General features: G+C 38.0%; 1 protein-coding gene across 3 annotated transcripts in view; it reads left to right on the forward strand.

Annotated features, from left to right (window-relative positions):
- Window positions 1–14,404, forward strand: part of LOC145981074 (acid phosphatase type 7-like) — a 73,948-nt gene extending 59,544 nt beyond the window's left edge. For all 3 annotated transcript variants that reach the window (XM_083114195.1, XM_083114196.1, XM_083114197.1), the window contains exons 7-10: window positions 97–215; window positions 3,770–3,941; window positions 6,954–7,091; window positions 12,729–14,404. In XM_083114195.1, the coding sequence (XP_082970321.1) occupies window positions 97–215; window positions 3,770–3,941; window positions 6,954–7,091; window positions 12,729–13,022 (723 nt within the window). In that variant the 3' untranslated portion in view covers window positions 13,023–14,404. The remainder of the gene's footprint in view (window positions 1–96; window positions 216–3,769; window positions 3,942–6,953; window positions 7,092–12,728) is intronic.
- The last annotated feature ends 5,090 nt before the right edge of the window (window positions 14,405–19,494 follow it).

Raw genomic sequence — 19,494 nt, forward strand, 5'->3', positions numbered from 1 at the left:
TGTCATATTCTTCACTAGAAATGGACCTTATGGTCACTGACAATCATTAACACAAATTAGTGAAACGAATTCCTTACATAAAATTTTACTTTACAGGAAGCAACCACTCCAGAAAATAGAGCAAAAAGACCATGGATAATGACTTATGGACATCGGCCCATGTATTGTTCAAATTATAATCAAGATGATTGCACCAAGTATCTGTCAAAAATAAGGTAGGAATGTCTACTGTTTATTGGCAATTGCTTATTTAAATTGTAGCTCTTTATACCAGGGACAGTCAAAATGTTAGTTGCACTAGCATGAAAGAAATAGCATATGGAATATGGAGGACAGTTATTGAATTTACATTAAAATATACTACCAACACTACATTTCTACATAATCACAAAGTCTGTGCAAACAAATTTCATAGCATAGCATATGCCTTGTTTGAAGAATTCTCGTCCAACTTTCGATAACCATTCTTGAGCTACAGTTTTAACTTCCTCATTAGAATGATATCGCTGCTTCGTCAGTACTTCTTTCGTATGTCCAAAGTCATGAAAGACATAAAAATCACACGGCACAAAGTGTGGACTATGAATTACTTCATTAACATGTTCAACAATGTCCCTCGTCATTGCAGTTAACAGCCTTCTTCCTAGTAGTCATCCTCAATATCCGTATGACCACACTATTTTGCGTTATCATGGCACATTTCATGCAACTGGCAATGAATATCAGTGTGGTTACACCATCTTGCCCACAGAAAATGAGTCACTGGACTTACTTCCAGTTTGGATGCCCCTTCCAACTAAACTGACAATGTCCAATCTCTAACAGCCATGGAGCAACAGCTCCACCTTTTGAATTGAACTGTGAGCAGTGTTTCCAACCATGTCCATCATAATGGTTCTTTGCAACAAAATGTTACGGGTAAGTGTAACTTATTTTTTGACTGACCTTCATAAATTCAAAATTAATAGCAATATAAGAGACAAGGAATTTAGATTGAATTCTTAGAGTACCTGTACACGAAATATGCATATTTTCTATATCTTGTGATATGTTCACAAAGGCTTCTTCAAAAGCCTTCTGAAGAGCAACTGAAGTTATTAAAAATCACCAACTGAACAAAACTGAGGATTTACTCTTGCTATTATTGTTTTCAAAAAATGGGACTGATTCAATGTCCAGTCATGGAGAGTTTCAAATATTAAGTCATGTCTACTCATCTGGTCTGTTGCACAAGTTTTCAGGCTAATTGTCATCATTAAACACTGCTGAAGTTCCCAGGAAGAAGTGATAAAGAGAATAGCTTTAAATAAGACTTGCAAAGTTGTCCAAGAGTTGCTCGTAGACAATATTACCTGATGCATTTGACACCCCATTCACCCACGGTGGCTCAGTCGGTAACGCGTCTGACTACCATGCTCAAGGTCCCAGGTTCGGTCCCCGGCCGGTTCAAATCCGGGAACTTTTCTAACGTTGGAAGCGGCTCCGGCGCCCACCCAGCGACGAATAACATGGGTAACTTGGGGAAACCCTGGGGGGTAAAGGCGGTCAGGGGCATGATGCTGATCACATCACCCCCACTCACGACCGGATCAAGAAAGTGTGGGGCGTTACCGCCACACACCCTATACGCCTTCATGGCATGGTGCTAAGCACAGGGGAGCACTTCTTTATTCACTATATATAAAGTAGAATTCAATCACGAGACATTGCTGAAAATGTCTGTAATAATTGACTTATTAGTTTCTCGGGCCAGAGATCTTTAGCCAATGATGGTCCTGCCCCAAACAAAAAAGTTTTGTCCAGCACATCTCTACTTGAAATGCATGGTAGTGCTGATGATTAGAAGTTTGGGAATTCTGTAGTATTCATTTAAAAATTAATTTTTGAATGAAAACGATACATTTTGCTAATCTTTCCCAGCAATATACTGTAAATGTGACGTTACCCTATACTGTGACATATGTTCTATATTGTAACGTACAGCTCATTGTGCTGCATAAAAGGGCGTTGCCACTAAGGAAGTGTAAAAAACAGAACTCAAGCAGGAAGTAAGGACTTACGTCACATACACTTGTCTCATCCTTGACGCGTGTGATAAGGACAAGGCCCTTCCTCCCCCCCTCTTCTTAGTCAAGGGCAAGGTTACCGTAAAGGCGACCAACAGGAAGTTGAGGTGGTTTAGTAAAAATAAACAAGGCCAAGACCTTGGCCCTGACGACAGGCCTCAAGGCATCCTAACCACAAGAAAACCTCCGTCAGGGCCAGCAAGGCCAAATGGACAGATTACGAAAATAGCCACAAGGTTGGGAGCACTAAGAGTTGGGTTGAGGACGAAGACAAGGTCGTATTGTGAATATATACTTCTTGCAAAACGAGGTTCTGGGTCTGTGTCCTGCCGACTTGTGTGACGACGAGAGGCCGCCCTGCCTGACGCCGCTGCTATCTTGGAGGGTAAGACCCATTTTTACTAAGTGGTCTTTCCACTTAGAACTTGCCTATTAGCTATAATTAGGATATGGCCATGAAGCTAACAATCAGTACTTAGGTACTATAGTGTAGGTCTAAGATAATAAACATATGTCACGACACGAAACAATGCCTGCCTTTTTAGTTGAAGGGTTAGTGTTAAGTTCTTAGTTATTAGAAACCCCACGCAATAGCGTTACAATATTTTGGAACAGTGTGTTCTATCTGGTAGCCCTATATTCCACAGACTTGAATAATTTCCACATCAGGGTGGAACCTCCTTAGAAACTTTCATGTTTTCACTGGCAGTAGAAATAAAAAATAACAGTAAATTCTGTGGTATGAAATTTGTATTTTTATCATTTAGACCTACTTTTCTGCCACTTTTCTCTATATTCAATAATGAGAATGAGTGATAGATGAAATTCATGAGGGAACATTGACAAAGAACACCATTTGTCCAGGCCAGGACTTGAATCAGGGAACTTCTGTAGCACTTAATGCTCCAAGCCAGAATGATATGAAATAAACTGGTGAAAAACCTAATCTATGTAGTTTCATTATATGAAGGTCTAGCATATATCTATCCCTTCTCACTTGTAAAGTTGCATACACTCAGTGTGCAAATGAACAGAGGGCAGATGCTGGGGATTTACCCCCACAAAAAAATGTATCCCAGCAGAAGAAAAAAATTTTCATCCCTGCGAAAGAAAATTGATTTGAAAGCATACAGTATATCATTTCTTAACTATGGAAGAAACACCACTGAAAAATTATTCAGGAAAACAGTTAACTAACCTTTTTAAACTAATTGTATCCTGATTCATGTCTGAAGTTTCCTGTCCGTTGTCAAATAAGGTACAAAAGCCTGCCGCCATGGCAAGAAGAGCTCATTTCGTGAGCTTTAATCGTTGGAGGTACGCAGATCACATTGTCTCGTCCCACACCATCATTGAGTTGAACGTGCAATAGATATTTGGTCAATTTTTCTTGGTGTTACTAGTTCAATAGCTCTATTTGTGCATGGGTTTGGGTTTTCTTGGAATGTAAATGCACTGGGGGTTCTAAATTACGTCTAAATGTTATCATAAGATTTAATGTTCTAGGTACTTCGAACTGGAAGGTAATATTAAGGTTTACTACCTGTAACATATATAAAATTGCATACTTAAAAAAAAGAACTTACCCCCCCCCCCCCTCTGGAAAGGAAGTCACAAATATGGCTCTGAGTGAGCATCCCCTTCCCAAAGCAGAAAGCTTAATTTGCACACTGCATACAGTATTTATTCTCTATATATTTCAGGGCAGCATTTGAAGACCTCTTTTATGAATATGAAGTAGATCTTGTGCTCTGGGCCCATGAACACTCATATGAACGTTTGTGGCCAGTGTATGATCACACAATACTTAATGGAAGCTACGAAGAACCATACACAGACCCAAAGGCTCCTATACATATAACTACAGGATCTGCGGTAAGTTGGTTTTTTTAACGACATTACTTTTGTTTGCAAATTGGAATAATTCTTTGTGTAAGGCATAACTTACATCACATAAAAATGTTCACTTTTGGGGTAGGAGCACATACCTTTGCTGCCTCAAAATTTGGGTTAAATGATAAAAGGATGATTACTGAAAGGATAAAAAGGTAGTCAGAAGTTAAAATAAAGATTGCTGTTGCCCTGTATAGTGTTCATTCTTTCATGTCTGGCTGAGAATTGTACCTGTGTCAAAATTATTGGGGGGGGGGGGGCTCTGATCACTGAAATAAATTAATGAATGACTCACTCTCTCCCTTTTTTAAGTTTTGGCCTCAGTGTTCGGAATCTTATAAAAGCCCATGAATTCCTCAAAAATATCAAAATTTTTATTCACAGTTCTAATACAGAATATTAATTGTCCACGGATGGATATGTCACAAGTTTCGTCAACCATAATAGCAAAATATTACCGATTTTTAAGATCTGCTACAACGGAGCGCAAAACAGATCTCCCTAACATATCAATGATCTTGTTCTGAATGTCATGTTAAGAGCCATTTGTAGCCCAAACATCCCATCCACTACCCTAGTTCATGCACATCGTCTTTTGAAACTATTTTTAGTAAAAATTTTAACAATACTCATAAATACATATTTAGTATATAGTCTAGAACATTTCCAATGTGTATTTAAAATTAAGTTCATGTGGCACAATTCAGAGTAAACTTTACAAGAGAAGCAAAATAATACATTAGATCCTCTTAAGCAAAATTATTAGGGGGGCGCTGCCCCACATCGTTAACATTGGCGGGACTCGAGCCCCCCCCCCCCCCCCCCAAGCCCCATGGAGTCAGCGCCTATGCCTGTGATAGAAAACAGATTTAATGTGCCATAAAACTAGTACACGGCAAAATTAAAACACACAAAAATTTCACTTGAATGTTCTACAAGGAATTCTAAATGTAATAACCCATGGCACAACAGCCATGAGGGCCAGGGCCTACCTGTCAAAATGGGAGCTCATCCAACCAGTTGCAGGATGGTGTGTGTCAACATGACGAAACCACAGTTGTTATTGTAGATTTCCATAACAGGATTATTATGCTACTTATGTGTAGCTCCCTAATTTCCTCAGGATGGTGGGTAGCCACTGATCCCATACCCAGCCCGAATTCTCAGGAGAAAAAGTTTTTACACTCTCCCCAGGAGCCTTGAACCTGTGCAAGTTCCATAACCAAATCTCAAAGTAGAGTACCTTAGACCTAAGACCTAATTTTTCGAATTTTGAATTATCATAGCAGCCAAAGAAACATAAATCTTGAAAAAGTATCTTAATAGTCAAATGGCACCTTAATGATTAGTACACATTGATCACATCATGATCAAGTACTGAAAACAAAACTCACATTTGCTTTTTTTAGAATTATTTTCCTATAGTTTACGGTTATTACAAGCATAAGAAAACAGTTTTTCTTTGTGACGTTTCAGGAGAACACACGCTCCTTTCATCAGATATTTATTTTCATTTTGAATAAAGATTCAGTTATAACAATGGTTAGTAATTTTTTTGAACAAAAAGAATCCCTTATATAATGGATGTTGTCAATGTTACATTGTTGTAATATAGCAACTTAACTGTGAAAAGAAGCAGTCTGTTTTTTTGTTGTTGTTTTTTTAAAATTATGAATCCCAAATATCATCAGGTAATTCAAATTCATCATTGTTTTCACAAAGTCTCTTGATGTTATCTGTTACATTAAATTTTAAAGATGGTGGCATACTCCATTTTTGAAAAAGAAAACTCCATACTGGATCTATGTTACCATTTTCATTATTTAATTTATTCCAGTGTTCTTCTGCAATGAACAAAGCTTCCCAGACATTCAACTCTGTGTTTCCCGTTAATCTTTTTAAAACCCTTCTCTTTTTAATCAAATGCTTCTCTTCGATGATATGAGTTGACAAACCTGTTCTTGGGTTTAGATTTTTAATGTCCAAATCGTGTTCATGCCATCTTATTGTCATTTTCCTTGCTGTTTGTCCCACATAATCCTTTGAACATGAACAACTTATATTATATATTCCTGTGGTTTCCACATCTGGTAGAGAGTTTCTCATTTTGAATTCATTAAATGTACATTCCAAACTTCTTGGTGATTTAAAAACAATTTTGAAATTAAAACTTCTAAAAAATTTTACAATTTTATGTGAGAATCCCTTGTGGAATGGAATGCACACAAATTTCTTTTCAACAGATTCTTCATCTTTGTCTGTATTTCTCTTTTCCTTTAGTTTTCTTGTGACTTGTTTTTTGATTTGGTTTATTCTGTTAGTGTGAAAGCCATCTTCTTTTGCTATATTAAAAAGCCTTTCTTCTTCATTTTTGATATCCTTATTATTAGAACATAGTCTTTGTGCTCTCAGGAAAAAAAATTAAAAATATGTTATCCATTGTTATACGTGAATGTTCTGAATTGACATGGATGTATTTTTCCCCTGCTAATTTTTCTTTATGGACTGATGTTTGAATTGTTGAGTCAGTTGTCTTAATTTGCAGATCAAGGAAAGAAATTACATTGTTATTCATGGGTTCGCAAGTGAATTTTATGGGACGATGTGATTCATTTAACAATTTAAATACGTCCATGATGGTGTTTTCATTTTTTAGCAATAATTAGCACATCATCTACATATCTGATGTAGAGTTTGATATCCGCACCTATCTCATTAACAATTGGAGATTCTATGTAATGAAGGAAAATGCTGGAGATGATTCCGGATACTGGGTTTCCCATTGATAGACCATTACTTTGCTGATAGATTTTGCCATCAAATATAAAGTAATTGTAATTTGCACATACAGTAAACCATCGAACCATTTTTTTTAGGTTATAGAATTACATGTATAAAAGAGCTTTTTGTGAGAGTGATTACAGATTTTTAAGGTATGTACATTTTTTTTTGCATGATCTCTGAATGGGGAAAATATAAATCTCTTCTTTAAAGGGTTGCTCAGAACAGCATGACATTTACAATGGTACTGTTCCTGAATGGTCAGCATTCAGAGCAATTGATTATGGATATGCTAGGATGCAAGTATTCAACAACACACATCTCTACTTTGAACAAGTGTCTGACGACAAGGTAAGTAATATTAATGTTCTTTTTAATGGATCGTATTCAGTGCCCCCCCCCCCCCCAACCTTGGACTGAACTGAGTTCTAGGGGGAGGTGGGCAAACATTGACGGCCAAGTGTACCTGCAGGAGGCAATGCCGCCCACAACTTCAAATTTTATGCAAATAAAAATACTTTTCGTAAAATGTTCTTGCATGCTTCGCTCGCAATGCCTGCCTGCTTTTCTTAGTCTTCTCAAGTTCAAACCGTAGCTAGGTAGCAGCGGGAGTTGGCCCTGGGTGCCGAATGATCTAAATGAAAATAAATTGTAAGATTGATTGATTTGTGGTTGTAAGTCCACTTTACGCACAGAAAGGCTAATCAGGACTGGACCTACAGTTTAAATTGGGATCCGAACCACTGTGTCTCCACCGGATATCGAATCTGTGACCCCTTGATCACATGGCGACAATGTTACCACTACACCATTGGGGAGGCACAAAAGTTGTAAAAGAGAGAATGCATTGTGTCCCGTGAAATAATGTGCGCCCTGTAAATTGAGTATTGATTTCAGATTGCAAAAGAAATTGGATCGAAAAATTTTCTTGCTCCCTCCGCTCGCAATTTTTCATTGTTCTCTGTGATACATTGTAAATTACCAGACAAAGAAATAAGACTTGTCTTCATTGATTTTGTTTTAAGTGCATGAACAATTGTTTCGAGGAAAGGGAGCGTGCACATTTGGGACAATTTATGTATTGATTGATTGATTTGCTTTATTATACTTCGCATCTTGTGCCACATTTGACTAATTTGCGAAGATGAGGATGAGTGATGATATGACGAAATTGATGAATGGACACTCACAAACATCCCTGCTCAGGCCAGTATCCGAACACGGACCACTGGCATCGTAGCGCGATATGCCAAACCACTCCGCCTCGGGGGACGGCTGACAATTTATGTAATTTTTGCTGTTGGGTGTTGTGAGATGGATGAATAGGTTGTGTAATGTATTTAACAATTTAGTGTCCATGTCGCTCCATGTTACATATATGTGAAATATATCGGGCATGAAAGTTATACATGTTAATGTAAAAAAGAATTATATTTGGAATGCATTTATCAAGCACTTTCTGTCTTTCAAAAATAGTTTGTGTGCTTGTTTTCCATTATTAATGTGAAATTCAACGTGTTGAAAAAATAATTAAAATTGTTTCTTCGAACACAAATGCTTCAGCACCAACTTCTACCCCTTTTGCATAATTTACTAGGGTAATAATGTCTTTGATACTACTACTACTACTAATAATAATAATGTTGGTCCCAGGTTCGAATCCCAGCTTGGCATGGATGTTTGCGAGTGTTCATTCATCAATTTCACCATATCATCACTCATCCCTATCTTCGTAAATTAGCCAAAGGTGGCACAAGAAGCGAACTAAAATAAAGCAAACCAACAATAACAATAATAATGTTATAATAATAACACTATTATTATTAGCTTTATGATTATTAAAATAATAATAATTATCATTATTATTATTAAAATTATTATTATTATTATTATTATTGGTATTCCCCCCCAGACAAAAATTCGTGGTTATGCCTCTGATCGTATTAATAAAACTCATGAAGAGGAGGGATGATGTTCTTCACCTAGGAGAATTTGATACCATTGACTCTTTGTACCCCATCAAGAAATTGAAATATTGTGCATGTTTATGAAGATTTTGTTGTTTATGAACATTTTCAGTTGTTTTTAGCTTGCAGAAATGTGTTATTGTGAAGTAAAGTAAGTCGGTTACTTTAGCATGTTACCTTACCATGAAGTAGAACAGCCCAAATGCTTCATACAAGTGAATATGGCACCCAACATAACATTCCACAACAGCACCATAATTTTACATCATTAGGTTAGGAATGTTAGGCTTGGAGCTGAAAGCAATTTCCGGTGTGTTTTGTTGCTATTTTAGTGTGCATACAAACTGTTTTTACGAATAAAAAGAGGCGAAAGTACTCCCATGTTCTTACTTATGGGAGCCATGCTTTGGGATCAAATATCTCCGTCATTTGTATTTTCCTCATGGAACCAATTTTATATTGCGTAAAACATCGAAATCTGTTGATAAAAATATGAGGGCAATTCGGTAAAAAACCTCCATTTGGTTATCAATGACATACATTCGTAGATACAGAACTTGTATTATATACATTTGAAACTTAGAACATGACATTACTTTTCAACATAATCACCATTCAAATTGAGGGACTTGTCATAACGTTTTACAAGGTTTGAAATTCCTTCTGCAAAAAAATCTGCCGCCTGGGAATGAAGCCACCTGCTAACAGCATCGTGAAGCACATTGTCATTGTCGAAGCGGTGCGATGCAAGCCACTGTTTCATGTGCCTGAAGAGGTGGTAGTCGCTCGGTGCCAAATCTGGGCTATAGGGAGGATGACAAAAAACATCCCAGTGGAACTGCTCCAAAAGTTCTTGAGTACGTCCAGCAGTGTGCGGACGAGCGTTATCGTGAACCAACACCACCCGGAAGTCAGCATGCCCCGACGCTTGTTCCGGATGGCTCGTCCGAGTTGTCTTAATGTTTCACAGTAGACTTCTGAAGTGATGGTCGATCCACGCTCCATGAACTTCACTAACAGTACACCTTTCACATCCCAGAAGACTGTTGCCAAACCTTTCTGGCAGACAATGTTCACCGAGCCTTTTTGGGTTTCTTTGGTGAGTGCGTATGTCCCCACTCCATCGATTGCTGTTTGGTTTCAGAGTTCACGTACGACACCCAGGTCTCATCGCCAGTCACAATTCTGTTAAGGAATTGTTCTCCTTCTTCAGCATAACGCGACAGAAAGTCCAAAGCAGAGCCCATTCTGTTTTTTTTGTGCTCCTCCGAAAGGAGTTTTGGAACCCAACGAGCACAGAACTTGTGGTACCCCAACTTTTCTGTCACCACCTCGTACAAAACAGTCCGAGAAAGTTGGGGAAAGCACAGAGAAAGTTCCGATATCGTGAACAGACGGGTTTCACGGACAGTTTTGTCAATTTCCTGCACGAGTTCGTTGCTGACTACAGATGGGCGCCCACTTCTTGCCGCATCGTGCACGTCGGTTCGTCCATCTTTAAACATGCGACACCATTCACGTACGACACTGTCACTCATCACGTTTGGTCTGTAAACATCACACAGTTCGCGATGAATCGCAGCCGCCGAAAGATTTTTCGCACACAGAAATCGAATTACGGCACGCACTTCACATTTGGCAGGCTTTGCTATTGGAACGTTCATTTTCAATTGTTGTAACGGACGAGTGAACTGCAACACAACCTTCTCCTTCCACTGCTCACTGTCTACTGGACTACTGCACATACTGCCACAGGACTGATGTCGCTCTTCCCGGACATTTCTCGCGCATGCGCAAACGGAGGTTTTTTTCCGAATTGCCCTCGTAATTCAACACAATTCTCAAGGGGGTACAGTGGGTAAATGACCCCAAGAATTTATGCAAAAGCATCCCCCCCCCCAGCTAGCCTCAAGGCTACTTAACAATTTCCACTTCAATCATCGGGAATAGTAGATCCACAGTTATTTAAAACAATATGATACCGATGGAGAGTATTTGGGGGGAAAAAGAAAATAGTCCCATCATGGGGGTTGTTGAAGTGGTAAAATTCATTACTTCAAGAGACTACTTTCCCTAGAAAAAATGAAACTGTACTAAGAATGGATACTTTATTATTTGAAAGTGACTTAATGATTGGAATTAAATTTAACAGTCCTCTAAAATTAATTTATTGCTATTCAGTGCACTTATTAATTCTTAAGCAGTAGTCAAATCATTACTTCAACACCTAAGTTTAAGACAAAAATTAATTTAAATGCTCTTGAACTCCCCATTAAAAAGAAAATATCACTGTGATAAATGTATGGCATACGTTTAACTTTAAAACAACAAACTTATCTCTATTTTTTTCTCTTTTGCTTCTCTATGTATACAGGGTGGACACACTAGGACCAAGATATTTGAATTTGAATTTAAAATTGTGGGAGCGTCAGCACTTAAGCTATTTTGCTCCCGTCACACAATACAGGGGCCAGCCCCTTACCATTACAAATAACAACTCTAACGTTGCATAACTAAAAATTTCTGACTTCTGTTAAAAGCTGAGGCTGTAAACGGGCACTCAGCACACACAAGGACAAAAAACAGGACAACACACACAAAATTATACTGGCCATAGTGCCAGTTGCCAGAGCCTCGTTAGTCTTTAGTCCAGGGTGGACTGTGTGGAAGTGAGGTTGACTTTTTGGTGCCTACGTGGAAGGTACCCCTTACACCCCTAGGACCAAGATAAAATTCAAGTATAATTCCCGGTTTTGAAGGCAAACTTTCAAAAAAGGCTACAAGCAGATGTTTTGTTACGCATTTTAATCTCTCAACACTCACACGCGTAAGGAGAAGTGGTGGTGACAGTCCCAGCACATATCAATTAGCGAGAAACATAAGCAGAACTGGGAGTACACACACAAATATATTGACATTATAAAGGGTCTGTGTGATTCCAATGTATCAAAAAATTATAATTCAATTCAATGGTATAAATTTTTAAAATATTTAATTGAAGGTGTCAAGTTTACATTACTCAGACTCGAAACACATAAATCTACAAACACAAGTCACAAATGTTAAGGGATATACTAATCGACGAAAGCCTGTATTGTGTAAGAACTTCAAACTCAAATTTAACTAAACAACTTCAAGATATCTTATCGTGCAATCTTCCATCTGTCAGATAGATTGTTCTGCAAAGGACACTAACAAAGTAAACAGATTGAGAGAATTCTGATTTATTTTCCACGCATCTTTCTTTTCCTTCCTCGATAAAAATAAAAGATTAACTGTGAAAAACTTGCTTCAGGGTATTTTTAAGTATGTATAAATTCAATGGGATTTGAATTAATAAAAGTTGCAATTTTTCACGTCTACGGAGAAAAAAATCAAGCAGAATTCTCAGCGAGTAGCCACCCTGTTATAGTACCAAGTGAAAATATTTGGAAGGAAGAGATAGGGGTGGGGATGGGGCAAAGTTTCAGCCTAGGGTATTACAGACTTTTAATCGCATACTGCCAATGACCACTGATTCTCTTTGGCCTAATGGAAATTATCCCCAGGAAAGCCCTTGTATCATACATTAGACTGGAATTTTCATACATAGTCAGACAATAAACTTCGTATTCAACAACTAACTCTCTAGCCTACATAAATCTGAAGGTTTAGACTGCAGCAACACAAACCCTCCAACTGTCCCTATCGTGGGCAAGATCAATCCAATCTTTTCCATCTTTACCGATTTCCTTTAGGTCCATCTCAACGTTATCTCTCCATTTTCGTCTTGGATTTCCTACAGGTCTCTTACCATCATGTGTCCCAACAAGAATCCTGTAAACTCTTCTTTCCTTTCCCATACGTGCCACATGGCCTGCCCACTAAGTCTTCTTGATTTAAATATTCTAATATTCAACAAAGTAACACAATAGTTTCAGGTCAGTCTGGAAGTGTTAAAAAGTATATTATTTTGTACTATACTATTTAAATTACATAATATAATATGTAATAACATATTATTTTCTCCTATTATTTGTAGGATGGTGAAATTTTAGACAGCTTTTGGCTGATCAAGCATCCTGATAAGGAACGCAACTGGACTGTCCATGTTCATGAGAGAGGAGACTCCAATCAAAAAGTTGAAAGTGATCTCAAAAATATTATTATTGATGCTGTTGCTGCAGTGACAGTTCTTGTTATTATTATTGTCTTTGTATTATTCATGATTAAGAGAAAGGCACTGAAGAAAGCAATGGGAAGACGATCTCTCCCCTTGATGAGTGACTATCCGTACTCTCTCTTGAAAGATGATGAACGAAGAGTGAAAAAGTAGCAAAACTTTTGGTCAAAATACACAATATAGTGCCAATCATTATTCATATTTGTGGTGGCAGGTTTTAATTCATAAGCAGTAATGTGTGAAAGTGAATGATCATTGCAAGAAATCATCATCATTGTCATTTCAATCGACTGAAGTGTAGCATCTGACTACTTTTGGTCCACCATCATTAGGGAATTTATACCAGCAAACTTCAGTTACCTCTTTCTTCCATATCATTAATGTAGTGCATGGAACATGGGTTAGTGCAGTGGCGGCTCGTGATTCGGAATGTTGGTTGCAGCGAATATATAGCATAATATTTATATATAATTTTAACTTTATATATTTATAATGTAATTATATATATATTTAAAATTTGATATGTATTTATATTCAAGCTGATCTGATGTATCGGTATTGGAAAGTATTGGTTGTATTTTGTTCTGCGATACCGACCGGCGACCGATACTTTCCGGGCATTTTGGTCTTTCGCAGGATCCGCAAAAAGCCAAGTGACATTTTCGAGGAGTATAATTAATAATTTCATGCAAAATTTGAAGTTCCATATATTCGGCAACAATATTGTGCAGAATTGTGTTTTTTGTGTTACGTAAGAAGTACTTTAATGTTCTGATTCAACTGTTGAATATTTTGAAGGAAATCTCTGATAAATCGATGCTTCTAATTGGGCTGGAATACTCACTCAATAATATTAATCAGTATTTCGAACAACTTTTAAGCATTCGTATCGGTACCAGTTGGAACACGACTTAACAACAGTACACAAAATATCGCAACAATGACAATAGATAATTAGTTCAATGCCCACGTCACAACATCAGGGAAAATAATTAGCACTCCATTTATATACGATAAGTTATATTTTAAACTGATTTTCGATTGGTGATTGGTGGTAAGGTTAGTAAATTAGGTTAAAATTCTCCCCAAAGGAAAATACTTATCTTTGCCTAACATGGACACTTCGTCTGTTGCTCTAAGACACTGGACAGTAAGACCTTGCCTACTGTTCGCGCTGTTGCTCTCTAACAGCGTAAAAAAGAATTAGCATCCCAGAATTTCATGCTGCTCCGTCGTGAAGTCTTCTTTCCTGCCTGCATGCACCTGGTGGGTGACCTTGGTTAGTTGCAGTCTCTCTGCAACGACAAGTTGGCTTAGGGACGAGGATAAGAACAACGGCGTTGAACCTCGCTCCATATTCCTTGCCTCGCTCCAATACTCCTCGCTGTGGAGATCAGGCCGTTGCTTCAGCGCTGCAATGTCGACCTGTACGTTTACTCATGTACTGTGAAATCTCGCAGGTTGCTTTCTTTTTCTAAAATTATTTGCTTATCTTCAATATGTTTAATAGGAAAACAATGAAAAAAAATACTAACAAAAGCATGAAATTTCATGGTAAAATATCAGGTCGTTGTGCAACACTGCAACAATATCAGTAACCACCCCTGGGTTAGTGCAATTATGATACAAAACCTCAAACTTCATGTTAAGTACAACAGTAGTATTTCTTCGAATTTAAGATGCCAACGAATGTGAGATGCATCTTCATTACTGCTTCAGCTTTTGGGGTAAAATATTACTTCTAGTCACGTATCTAGAAATATGTTTCGGTGGATGGGTGGGTGTCCGAACCAAGTGTCTAAACATTATAATAATAACAACACAGTTTAAACAAAAATAATTATTATATTAAATTAAATAATATTAATTAAATATTCAAATTAATTAATATTTTTATTACATGAGTAGGTAAAAGAATGGTGATATAACAGCACATATTCATTATCTAGCTTATGTGCAGTTAAGATCGTCAAAATTTGTATAAAAACTGCCCTGGCAAGGATATTAATATCAAATAGATAAAGAATTGAAAATTTATATAAATATATATATAAAAAGGTTGTTTGATCCGATTGACGAAAAGTAAATTTCCTTGTGATATTTTATGAATATTGTGTTGTAAGTAGTAACAAATCTTCCATAAATCTATTTGGTCTAGGAATTAATTCGTGCGGTTGTTACGCACACATTGAAGCTGTAGTTCAAACACAAAGTACATAAATACCTTAAGAAAAATATTGTCCATCGCGAGCCACCACTTTCGCCCATCTGTCAGGCAAGTTACGGATTCCGTGGCGAAAGAAGTCCTCATCCTTTGAAGCGATCCAGTCAGAGACCCATTTTTCGATATCTTCTGAAGAAGTGAACCGCTGTCCAATCAAATCGTTATTCATGCAATCGAACAAGTAGTAGTCCGAAGGAGCAACGTCTGGTGAATACGGCGGGTGGGGTAAAACTTCCCATCCGACATTTTCTAAATAGGTTTTGACCGGTTTTGCAACATGTGGGCGAGCGTTATCATGTTGAAAAATAAGTTTATCATGTCTGTTCTCCCATTCTGGTCGTTTCCTGGCCAAAGCTTGCTTCAAACGCATTAATTGTCGTCGATAACGTTCTCCATTAATAGTTTCACCCGGTTGCAGCAGCTCATAGTACACCACACCTTTCATATCCCACCATATGCACAGCATAACCTTTGCACAGTGAATATCTCGTTTCGGTTGTGATGGACCTGGTTCACCTGGCTTCACCCAGGCCTTTTTTCGTTTCAGGTTCTCGTAATGGATCCACTTCTCATCGCCAGTAACAATGCGATGCAAAAACCCCTTTCTTTTCTGTCTTTGAAGCAGCAATTCGCAAATGGTTTTTCGTCTTTCAACGTCTCTGTCTTTCAATTTATGTGGAACCCAATGTGACAGCTTTTGAATCATTCCCATGGCTTTGAGGCGTTTGGAAACTGTTGTTTGATTTTGATCAATGCCTAATGCTTCTGCAAGTTCTTCCTGCGTTTGACACGAATCCTGATCGAGCAATGCTCTCAATTCTTCGTCTTCAAATTTTTTTGGCTGTCTAGGTCGCTCTTGGTCTTCCAGGCCGAAACCACCACTTCTAAACCGTGCAAACCACTTCTGACACGTTTGCTCAGCTAGCGCATGGTCACCATACACTTCCACCAAAATATGATGACTTTCGGTAGCACTTTTCAGAACACCCAGCAAAAACACTTTATCTGGCACGAACTGCGCCATGTTCAGTTGACTACAAAATGCTGTTGTTGACGTGTCAATCAACTGCCCTATACTACGAACGATGCGCGCTGACAGGAGTTTTCAATGCATGTGTTGCTACACGGAACTGTGGGACGATACGCTCGTTATGCCATCTCTTGTCCAGGCACACGAATTAATTCCTAGACCTAAATACTTTGCCACTGTCATAAAAGTAGTATTGATTACAATATAATCCTTGCCTTCCAATAAGTTTGGCGGAAATAAATAACCCTCGATTAAAAAACAAGTATATTTTCATTATTTAATTTTAGTTACTTTATTATTTCATTATTAAATTTCTGTAATTAGTAAGTCTTTCAGGAAAGGGGGGGGGGGTGTCTGGACCGTAGGTACACATACCAGAAACACTGACACTTTATTAGAACAATACCATAGTATATAAATGCTACAGTCAACCTCTCCAATGATGAATAGACACTTCACTTACAGTACATCGTCGGCCAACTACATGGTTTCCAAATTCTTAAGCACACAAAATAACTATGTTTAAATGCTGCATCACATGAGTGACGCTTCATTTTTAATATTCCTTTAATGTGCATTTTATGAAAACTGCCTTACTAAATACTTCTGCACTGCAACAAGCAGACAAATACACCTTCTTCCTTTGTTTCTTCATTGTACTTCACTAATATAAACATAAAATCAAAATTTGTTATTTACTTACATACAGTGAGTATATACAGAGGTTGTTCACTTTATATCCGACCATTTTAGTTTCGGTGCTGCCACCTGGCGTATCATGCTGGAACTATGGGTCTGCTGGCGGGAGCAGTGTTGTGTCTGACCTTGTAGGTGCGTGAGTGTTGGTAGTGAATGTTATCAAATGGCACCGAAAATCAACCGGTATTGGGAGGGTTGCAGCAAAGAAGAGCTGGTCAAACATGTTGTCCAAACATTGCCGTCAAGAATACAGAGAGCTATAGCAGTGGTTAAGATAAAAGCAGTGGATGATTTGATTGAATATCTAAGAACCGAAGATGTGCTAAGAAAAACTCAGAAATCCTGGAACGATAAGGAAGGAAGATTCTATGGAAAGAGGCAACATTCAGAAGAAAACCGTTCAAAACCAAAGTTCCGAAGACAGGAATTTGACGTAAGAAGAATAGAAGTTACAAACCAGAGACCAGGTGAAGAAAGAAGAGACATAGGAAGAAACAATGAAAGATATGAAAGAAACATAGACTCTGTGGAAGAAAGAGAAAGAAACGATGATAGATATTGAGAAAATTGGAGAACATTTAGAGGCCGAAATAATTTCCGAAGATACGGAAGGGGAGGAAATCAGTGATGGAGGAACAGATATGAACAGAACGAAAGAGAATATCGAGAAAGTGTGTCCAATGAAGAAGATGAAAGACAAAATGCACCATTGGAAGAAGAAAGAAACGCAGCAATAGAGATGACGAGCAATTACTTCAACGATGAGAGAAGGTTTCCGAAAAGATTGTAGGAAGAAGATCACCGAAACCCACAAGCTATAATGGCAAACAGATGAAAATGTAGTAACATCGTCACACTGTAAATAGAAATAATCTATATGTAAATATTTGTAAATAGAAGAAATTATAGTTCATCAAAGAATCTGAAGAAAAATGGAAATGTGCATTAAAAATGAGAATCTTGTGTATAAGACGAAAAGTAACATATGAGTTATAGAAATGAATAGTGAAAATGAAAGATAATTATAATGCATATGTCATTGATACATGAGATGAAGATGATGCACGAAAGAATGTCCCGAAGTAGAGACAGAAGAAGCAAAAACTGTGTTATTTGAAACGTAGTAATTCATTTATGAAGAGCCTAGACCATCCTTAATGTATGTTCGTCATGTACAGAAAAAGACTGATATTTGTCAATAAGGAAAGAGTTGAGTGTTACAGAAATTATAAAAATAGGCATCTTAGGAGAGACAGAACAGAAAAGACGTGCCAGTTCCTGAAAAGAAAGCAAAGAAATGGAAAAAAAAAAAAAAGGTAGAGTGTTCCCCTGTGCATAGCACCACGCCATGAAGGCGTATAGGGGGTGTGGGGGTAACGCCCCACACTTTCTTGATCCGGTCGTGAGTGGGGGTGATGTGATCAGCATCACGCCCCTGACCGCCTTTACCCCCCAGGGTTTCCCCCAGGTACCCATGTTATTCGATGCTGGGTGGGCGCCGGGGCCGCTTTCACCGTTAGAAAAGTTCCCGGATTTGAACCGGCCGGGGATCGAACCCGGGACCTTGAGCATGGTAGTCAGATGCGTTACCGACTGAGCCACCGCAGCCAAGAAATGGAAGCCAAACGAAAATGATGCGAATGCTAAATAGAGTATCTGAAAAGAAGATCTGTGTATGCATAGCGAGTTTTGTGAATCCAATGTGAAGATTGATGAACATATAATAAGAGATGAAGGAAAGAAGAAATTTAGGAAGAAGAACAATTTTTCTATCTTCATATTTTTACGATGAAAAATTTTTATAGCCAAAGGGGGGAATATTGTGTTACGTACCCAATAGTACCAAGTAATGTAAATAGTTTGCCAAAGAGGAATAGAGATGGCAGCACCAGGCAGGCAAGATTACGAATTAACATAATATATGTGGATAACTTTATAAATGAGAACAAAGCAGATTGGAAAGATGAAAAACAATAGAATCTCTGTAAGAAGATAAACAATAAATATAAAGGAAATAAATTAATGTATATACGCGATAAATCAAACCAGTGATCATATGTAATATGACCAGAAAACTAAAGAAGTCAAAGTACTGATACAAATTTTGGTCTTTGAACAGATATTGCATGTCTGATTGATTTAGCATTCCCATTGCGGAAATTTTGTTTACATCAGTGGCGGCACCTTCCAATCGACGACCCACAGCACTTTTGGTTGGGCGTTTCAACCGTAGCACCTACTTGGATGCGCATGTCAATCCTTTGCACCAAGTATACACTCTGTTGTACCCAGTTAGTGTTGGCGCGTTCCAATCACAGCCGCAAGGGAGGATATTAGTTTTATTCCCAAAGCTTAAAGGAAAAAGCTGGATAAAGGAATTCATTAAATCATCAAGAACATAAATAAATGGAAAACCAGAGGGAAGATCACAAAGAAGACAAGAAGGAAGTCCAGATCCAGACATTCCAATAAGAAGGAAGTCCAGATCCAGACATTCCATTAAGAAGGAAGTCCAGATCCAGACCCTCCATTAAGAAGGAAGTCCAGATCCAGACATTCCATTAAGAAGAAGTCCAGATCCAGACATTCCATTAAGAAGGAAGTCCAAATCCAGATCCTCTATTGAGAAGGAAGTCCAGATCCAGACCCTCCATTGAGAAGGAAATCCAGAT

This window comes from Lepisma saccharinum, chromosome 28, assembly GCF_977018435.1.
Source record: "Lepisma saccharinum chromosome 28, izLepSacc3.1, whole genome shotgun sequence".
NCBI classification, from domain to species: Eukaryota; Metazoa; Arthropoda; class Insecta; order Zygentoma; family Lepismatidae; genus Lepisma; species Lepisma saccharinum.